Below are 8223 nucleotides of genomic sequence, written 5' to 3'. Positions count from 1 at the left end.
GCACGTACTACTGGGGCTTTGCTGCATGGATGGCCTATTACATCAACCACCCCCTCTACACACCCCCCACCTACGGAGCTCAGCAGGTGAAGCTGGCCCTGGCCATCTTTGTGATCTGCCAGCTTGGCAACTTCTCCATCCACATGGCCCTGAGGAACCTGCGGCCTGCAGGTGGGTACTGCTTTTTGTGGGCAGGTTGGGATTGGGAGGAGGGGGCTCAACTGCTGACTCCCCCTCCCGTCCTTCCTGCCAGGGTCCAAGACCAGGAAGATCCCATTCCCCACCAAGAACCCCTTCACCTGGCTCTTCATGCTGGTGTCCTGTCCCAACTACACCTACGAGGTGAGGGTCTCCCTGCACTCAGAGGGCTTGGGGTCCTTCGCCAGCAGTGGCACCATCATCGTGGGAATGGGAGAGCTGGGTTCTTTGTGCACTGGGGAGCACAGGGGCACCACCACTTGTCTCTGTGCACACTCACTACCCTGCTTGTCCTGCCTCTACAGGTCGGGTCCTGGATCGGCTTCACCATCATGACACAGTGTCTCCCAGTGGCTCTCTTCTCCCTGGTGGGCTTCACTCAGATGACCATCTGGGCCAAGGGCAAGCACCGAAGCTACCTGAAGGAGTTCCGCGACTACCCGTCCCTGCGCTCGCCCATCATCCCCTTCCTGCTCTGAGCTGCTGCCCCACTGCCTGTTTGCTTACATCTGGGCCAGGCTCTCATCTCCCCACCCCACCGTTACCCTGGGGAATTGGGGGGTCACAGCTTTCCAGCACCTGGAATAAAATCTGCCTGTTAGCTGGACTAAGGCTCTGTGTGCTTTTTTGGGAGTAGAGAGTTGGGGGTCTCTACTTCCATCACCTTCCCCACAGTACAGTCGGAGGCAGGGTTAGGACTGAGGATCTGAAGGTTTTTATTTGAGTGGTCCGCAGGGGGGTCACAGGGCCACCTCAGGGCCCACTTCACCGGGCCCCTCGCCGCTGGCTGCGTCCGCCTCCCTCTTTTCCCGTCGTTTCTTCCGCTGCAGCAGCCGCCGCTCCCGCTCAAACTCCTTCATGCGCCTCACGTAGCTGGGGGCAGAGAAGGCGGTCAGGCCTGACCCAACATGCCTTATCCCCTGTGCCCCGGAAGTGGATGGGACAGGAGTGGGCAGAGAGCCTAGTGGTAAGCAGCTGCTCTGCTATCCCAAAGGTACACGGTTCAAATCCAGCAGCTGCTCTGCAGGGAGAAGGATGGGCCCTTCACTCCCATGCGATTTACTGCCTTTGTGACACCGCTGGAGGCTCAGCTGTGATTCCGACTTGATGGCACAACAGGGGAGGACCCTGCGGTTCGCAGGCCGAGCTGTGGCCTTGACTGCAGGCCAGGCAGCCTTCTAAGCAGGGCTGGCTGAGGGGCACCAGGTGGGGCCCTCCTAGTGGCACCTCTGTCTTCCCGTCCCATCTGGGGCTGGCTACAGTCCCTGCAGTGCTCGGTCCTCAGGAGCAGTGTCCTGCTGCAGGGTGGGTCTGGCCCTGGGGAGCTGAGGCACCGGTGGAAGTGGGGTGGGTGCTGGGAGCAGGGGGGCGCGCGAGGAGGGCCCTGGCTCACTCGAGGTGCTCGCAGTATTCCCAGTCGTGTTTCTGGTGCTTGCAGGCCAGGAAGTTGGGGAAGTTGTTGCGCTTGCACTTGAGCAGCTGAATGAGGTAGTGGGCGCAGTAGTCCCGCAGGGCCAGGGGCAGCTGGGCGTCGTTCATCTGCTGCTGCGTGGCCACCATCTCTGCAGGAGCACACAGAGGTGGGCTCAGTGTGTGCCCTGCCCAGCACCCCCTCTCTATGCACCCAGACGAAGAGCTCAGTCTGGGAGGTGTCGCCCTCTTGACAGTTTGGTGGCAGATGGCAGTGAATCAGGGCCAAAGAGGACAGACAGGAGGAAATGGTTCTTAGAGTGAGACAACCTGGAAAGCACAGGGCCCACTCTCTCCCCCTCATTGCCCCACTCTCCCATCACCCCTCCTCTTCCATCACCCCACTCTCCCTATCAGGACCCCTCCTCCTTTTCATCGCTCTCCTACTCTACACGGCCAGCGGCGAGGGGCCCGGTTAAGTGGGCCCTGTAGAGATCGTGCTCTCTGGGGCAGTCTCTGCAAAGCTGCACTCTGCCCATCCTTACCCCACAACTAGGGCAGTGTGCCCCGCTACACTGCGAGCCTTGGCTGTGCCATTACCCATTTCTCAGCTTTGGCATCCTCGCCACTAACAGGCCACCAGTCAGCTCCTCATTCATTCCTGTTAACGCTATGAAAGGGCGGGGGCCCCACCCACCCAGGACCACTCTAGGCAGTAGTCACCCTGGGACTCCACTCTCAGCCACTGCAGACAGACACTACCCAGTTCTTCCCTGCTGACTCCTCCCCGACCACCTCGCTCCGCACCCATTTCCACCTGTCTAGAAAATGGGCCTCCTCTCCCACTCCCTCTACCCGCCACACCATTCACAACGGCCACCCACAACCCCAGGACCCCACTTCTCCGAATGTTCTCTCAACTCCGCTCCCCTGCACCCCACTCGCCTAGCTCTTCTGCCCAGATGTTGCATGCTGTTTCCAGGAGCTGGTTCCGAGCGAAGAGCCCCGACCCCATCCCTCCACTCGCCCCTCTCCCCCTGTGGATCTACCTGCGGCCACAGCACCTGGCATTCTGTCTGCGCCTGAGAGTGGGCACAACTGGCTTAATGCTCACGTACCACGAGCCAGGTGCCAGGCAGGACACAGACATGCTTGCTACTGAGACGGTGCTGGTCTGGGGGTACGGAGGGACACAGCAGGCAAAACTGTGGGGAAGGGAGACAAGGACAGAGCGCCGAGTTCTGATAATAGTGAGTCTGGGGAGGAAAATCTGGGGGAGCGTCGCAAAGGTTGACTGATGAACCCCTGTTTTCGGAGGAGGGGTCACTGTGAAGGTTGTGTGAGAAGGTGCTGAGGGAAGTGTTCCTAGAACAGCCTGGAGGATAGGCCAGGCCATGGGGCACCCTCAGGGCTTCTGGCCTGAGCACCCGGAAGGAGGGGGCTAGCAGTGACCATCCAGGAAGATGGAGGGAGGAGCAGCCTGGGTTGAGGGCAGTGGTCCAGCTGGTAGAGACCCCACTGGACATGTAACTTGAGAGCAGCAGGCAGGTGAGGTCAAGGGGCAGATTCCTGAGAGTGGGCGTGTCCTGAGAGGGGTCTGTGTCCCGAGACACCCCACCATTTACAAGGGCAGGAAGTAAACCAGTGAAGGAACTGCTGGTGAGGTGCGTGGAGAACAGGGGATTTGGGTTCCCAGCCAGAGAGGCGGGGCTCCCAGAGGAGAGGGGAGGCAGACCATGCCTGAGGAGGGTGGGAAAGGGGGCAATCAAAGCCTTCCTTGATACTCCCAGGTTTCTCCCCCCCATCTGCCTGGTGGACACCTCAATATGATAATATATAAATACAGAAAAAAGGAGCATGCCTAACAGATGGGCCAGGCTGCCTGTGTACAGCTGTGGAAGGGAAGTGGGAAAGAGGCAGCCCCTGGAGGTGACGCTAGGAGAGTACCACTAAAGGGCAGAGACAGTTCTACTTATACTCTGACGGGCAGAAGTGACAGAGCGTGGCTAAGAGAAAGGATGGAGCAAGCAGCCGACTAGGGCACCCAGGGCGCAAAGGGGAGGGAGGGGCTCAGTTCAGCAGGGACCGTTGTTGGGGATGGAGCTGCTGGTTGCGAATGTAATGCACAAAGGCAGAATCTGAGGGTGAGCATGAAGAGTGGGTGTAGGAAGGGTGACAATTCTTCTTGCTCTATTTAATTTTTTTTAAAGGATGTAAATGTACACTGATGATCACAGCAGCATTATTCACAATAGCAAGAACATGGAAACTGTCCAAATGTCCTCTAACAAATGACCAGATTGAGACACTGTGAGACACCATGAAATGCTAAGCAGTACTCGGGAGCCACAATTTTGAAAAATACAGTATGAGAGGGCTTAGACAGCATTATGTTGAATGGACTAACTCAGGTGCATCAGAACAAATACTGTCCTTTCTAAGAAGATGGTGCCGAACGTGAAGAAGGGAGCCCCTGCCCCTCCCAAAGCTGAAGCCAAAGCAAGGGACATTAAAGGTCAAGAAGGCAGTTCTGAAGGGCGTCCACAGCCACACACATATACACACATCTCCACGTCACCCACCTTCCGGTGGTCTAAGATGCTGAGACCCTGAAGGCAGCCCAGATAACCCCAGAAGAGCGCCCCCAGGATAAACAAGCTTGACCACTATGCCATCAAGTTCTTCCTGACCAGAGTTTGCTAGGAGGAAGACAGCAGGTTAACAACACACTTGTGTTCATGTGGATGTCAAGGCCAATAAGCACCAGATCAAACAAGCTGTAAAGCAGCTTTATGACAATGACATAGCCAACATCAACGCTTAGGTTCGGCTTGATGGAGAGAAGGGAAGAGGCCTGCGTTGCTTCTGACTATGATGCTTTGGATGCTGACAACAAAACTGGGATCATCTGAACAGGCCAGTTGGCTAATTTTAAATCTAAATTTTTCTCACCACAAAAAAAAAAAAGAATGCACACTGTATGTTGTTATGTGCTGTTGAGTCATTTGCGACTCATAGTGACCCCGATATACAACAATTATGAACCCTGCCCTATCTTGAGCCAACCTCATTGTCTCTGACACACTTACCGCCAGTACCCCAGTCACTGACTTAATCCATCTCATCCAGCGTGTTTCTCTCTTGTGTTGCCCCTCTACCCTTCCAAGCATGATGTCCCTCCTTGCAACATGCCCAAAGTGTGTCAGACGGAACTTTAGAATCCTTGCCTCTAAGAAGTAACCTGGTTTCACCCTCTCTAGGATGAACCTGTTTGTTTTCTTGGCAGTCGATGGTATATTCAGTACTTTTCCCCAGCACCACAGCTCAAAGGCATCAATTCTCCGTCAATCATCCCTAGTCACTGTCCAGCTCTCTGGTGCATAGTAAGAAACTGGGAAGATCATGGTGTGGATCAGGTGTACCTTAGTCTTCAGACTGACATCATTGCTCTTCAGTACTCTGGAGAGGTCCCTGACAGCAGATTTTCCCAGTGCAATTTGTCTTCTGATTTCCTGGCTGCTGGATCAAGAGGGGTGATTATGAAGCCAAGCAAACTGAAGCTGTTAACAATCTCAATCTCTTCACCATCTGTCATGATGCTGCTAATTGACCGAGGGTAAAAATCCTTATTTTCTTCATGCTGAGCTTCAATCCATATGGAAGGCTGCAGTTCTTTTTTTTTTTTTTAAGGCTGCAGTTCTTGACCTTCTGCAGCCAATATGCCTCAAGTCCTCCTCAGTTTCAGCAAGCAAGGTTGTGTCATCTGCATAAAGTAGGTTGTTGTTGAGTCTTTCTCCAATCCTGATGTCACATTCCTCCTCTTAAAGCCCAGCCTCCTGGATGATCTGTTCTGCATACAGATTCAAAATGGATAGGATGCATTCCTGGCATACACCTTCCCTGATTTTGAACCATGCAGTGTTTTCTTGCTCTGTTCTGACGACTGCCTCCTGGTCCAGGAGTACAGGTTTTGCATAAACACAATCTGGTGTTTTGGGAATCCCATTCTTCTCAGAGTCAACCACAGTTTGTTGTGATCTACACAGTCCAAATGTCTTTTCATAGTCAATGAAACACAGAGAGCCATTTCTCTGGTATTCCCTGCTTTCAGCCCAAATCCATCAAACATTAGCTAAAATATCTCTAGTGCCACAGCCTCTTCTAAACCCAGCCTGCATATTGGGCAGTTCTCTGATGTGCTGTTCCAGTCGTTTTGGGGAAATTTTCAGCAGGATCTTGCTTGAATGTGGTATTATTATAAAAACAGAAGGATAAGCAGTAAGACTTTCCAGGTTATATTTCTGCTTTTATAATAATGGTCTTTTACAGTCTCTCTCTCAATAGATTCTGGTGTATCAGGAAGTGTGAGGATGGCACAGGATGGGACAGGGTTCAGATCTGTTGTTCATAGGGTTACTAGGAGTCATATTTGACTTGACAGGCATCTAACAACAACACAACACCAACCACCACCAGTAGGATGTGTATGAATATCCAAAAAGGGAAGGGGAGGTAGTAGGGGAGAAAGAGGGGTGGAGAGGGGGGTAAATCAGAGTTTGGTGGGTGGAGGGAGCAGGCCAATAAACCATAAAAAAATACAATGTATATGAACGAAACACAATGTAAACAAATTACTGTACACACACACAAAAAATTAAAAATGTATTAAAACAGTTGAAGAGAAAAAAAGATGCAAAGTGAAAGGATGAGAGGGTGGAAGAAAACGCTGGAACCTGAGAAGGGGAACAAGCCTTCTACAATGGATGAGGGATTGACAGAGTGAAGATCTAATCAGAAAACAGGAGGGGCAGACAGTTCACGGTAATCATCAAGGCTGGGTATTTTCTCCCCCACTTTCAGGTGCACTGGGGTAGGGGTCAAGAATCGAGGAGAGCAGGGCTAACCCTGGATTATGGTTTAGCCAGGCCAGATAGCAGCAGGGATTGTGGGTGTTTGCAAAGCGAGTTGTGGGTCAAGTGGGGTATGATGGGCCCTGGGAGCTAGGATTCCACAGGAGTGATTGATTATACTTTGTCCCAAGGTTTTCTCAAACCCACTGCACACCCAACACTTACAGGTCTGCTTGCCACTATCCACTCAGCCGTCTGGGTGACCTTTCGGCAAAGCAAATCTGACCGTGTCCCTCCCCTGCTTAGAAACACCAGTTCTACTCTCTCCACTTCTTAGACTCCGAGGCACAGTCTCCTAGAAGCCTTCCTTGATACTCTCCAGACTTCTCCCCCTAAACTTCCCCAATCCTCTCCACTAGGCTGCATCTTCCCTGAAGACAGCCCTACTGTGACAGCGATGCCCACCAAATTTGGGGCTTGGACTGCTGTAGGTGGTTGACATGGAAAAAAAATCAAAGTGCAGAACAGACGTGCATTTGGGTTCTCCCTTATGTAGACCTAAAAGCAACCGTGGCACAAAGAACATGTCCCTTCTGGGATCACCCCATGTCTTACACTCCCCCCCAAGTCACCCCTCTTTCATCCCTAGGCTTTTATGAAAGCTGTGCCCCCTGTCTCGCATTCCCCGCTCAAGCAGGGACAATATTGCCTAGGAGCTCCTCGAGATCGAGGTCAAGGCCGTGCCTAGAGATGTGCACGAGAGGGTCGCGTTCGGCCCCGGGGACCCCAGGATACTCGGGGAGTTGTAAGGGTCCCAGGGCGCCCTCCCCAAGGCCGCCGACCGCGCCTGCGCACTGAGCCTCACCGCGCTCCTTGCGCTCGGGGAAGCCGAATTTGGGATCGAAGGTGGGCATCCGCAAGGGGTCGGGCTCCACCGAGCTGTCGCCCAGGTATCGCCGGACCAGATGCGCCCCCATGGTTGCTGTCGCCGCAGTTCCCGCGGCAGCCGGGGTCACCTCGCTCAGACCCGGAAGGATTCTTCTCTATCAATATGACTTCCGGGTCGCACAGTAGGCCTCTGGACAGCGTAGACTGAGCACCTTAAAAGGACTCATTCTTCTGATTTCGCCCCCTGGCGGCTCGGAGATGGCAGGACAGGTGCGGTGTAGTGCACCCCCTGGAGAGACTGGACAGTGAGGGGCCTGGTGCTTCCCTCCCACCTTCCTGGGCTTCCTTGATATTACGAAAAAAAAAATTAATAAAATATATGTGTGTATATATTTTTTATGCAACTTAAAAAAAATTACATTTTTCCTAAACCATATTAAAATTATTTAAGAAACCCTGCACAATAACACTCATCATTATTTGTGAATATAAATAACTTACTTTTTTAAAAAATATTTTACTAATTTTAATGAACATTTACAGAGATTTTGGATTTCCATTAATTCATTGTACTTTTCTCCCTGGCCAGCCCTTCCCCAAATAACTTACTTGTATTTGAAGTATTTATTTTCATCAATTAAATTTAAATCACATAAACAGTAGTCACTGATTTTGCTGATGTTTTCTTTCTCAACCTCCTCCACCACTTCTACTTATCCCTCTCCTCCACATTTCATTGTGTTTTTCCTGATTGGTTTCCCATGCGACAATTCATATATAAATTGTTCCGTGACGTTGGTTGTTGTACTTATGTTGTGACATTCTTGTCCCACCAAGCTCTCTCCATTTTTTTTTAAGCATAAGACATTATAATTTT

The 8223-nt window shown here is 52.0% G+C and overlaps 2 protein-coding genes across 2 annotated transcripts in view; one reads left to right on the top strand and one right to left on the bottom strand.

Moving 5' to 3' along the window:
• The window catches only part of TECR (trans-2,3-enoyl-CoA reductase), a 12953-nt gene extending 12276 nt beyond the window's left edge, over positions 1–677 (top strand). Inside the window, exons 9-11 of the mRNA XM_006900810.1 lie at positions 3–171; positions 254–342; positions 504–677. Of these exons, the coding sequence (XP_006900872.1) occupies positions 3–171; positions 254–342; positions 504–677 (432 nt within the window). The remainder of the gene's footprint in view (positions 1–2; positions 172–253; positions 343–503) is intronic.
• Positions 678–938: 261 nt separating this feature from the next.
• On the bottom strand, positions 939–7435 carry NDUFB7 (NADH dehydrogenase (ubiquinone) 1 beta subcomplex, 7, 18kDa). The gene is made up of 3 exons (XM_006900764.1): positions 7324–7435; positions 1592–1760; positions 939–1071 (listed from the first exon to the last, which is right to left on the bottom strand). The coding sequence occupies exons 1-3, from the start codon at positions 7433–7435 to the stop codon at positions 939–941; spliced, it is 414 nt and encodes a 137-aa protein (XP_006900826.1).
• Positions 7436–8223: the final 788 nt, after the last annotated feature.

This window comes from Elephantulus edwardii, unplaced genomic scaffold (genome assembly GCF_000299155.1).
Source record: "Elephantulus edwardii isolate Elephantulus edwardi_28Jun2011 unplaced genomic scaffold, EleEdw1.0 scaffold00296, whole genome shotgun sequence".
Classification (NCBI taxonomy): Eukaryota; Metazoa; Chordata; class Mammalia; order Macroscelidea; family Macroscelididae; genus Elephantulus; species Elephantulus edwardii.
This window is presented reverse-complemented; position numbering and strand designations above follow the sequence as displayed.

Bases quoted from the DNA above. Each gene is read 5' to 3' on its own strand.
- NDUFB7 (XM_006900764.1), bottom strand. From the start codon at position 7,435: ATGGGGGCGCATCTGGTCCGGCGATACCTGGGCGACAGCTCGGTGGAG. The intron at 1,761-7,323 runs GTGAGGCTCAGT...GTGCTCCTGCAG, and splicing joins CCCCGAGCGCAAGGAGCGCG to AGATGGTGGCCACGCAGCAG. The intron at 1,072-1,591 runs GTGAGCCAGGGC...CTCTGCCCCCAG, and splicing joins GAATACTGCGAGCACCTCGA to CTACGTGAGGCGCATGAAGG.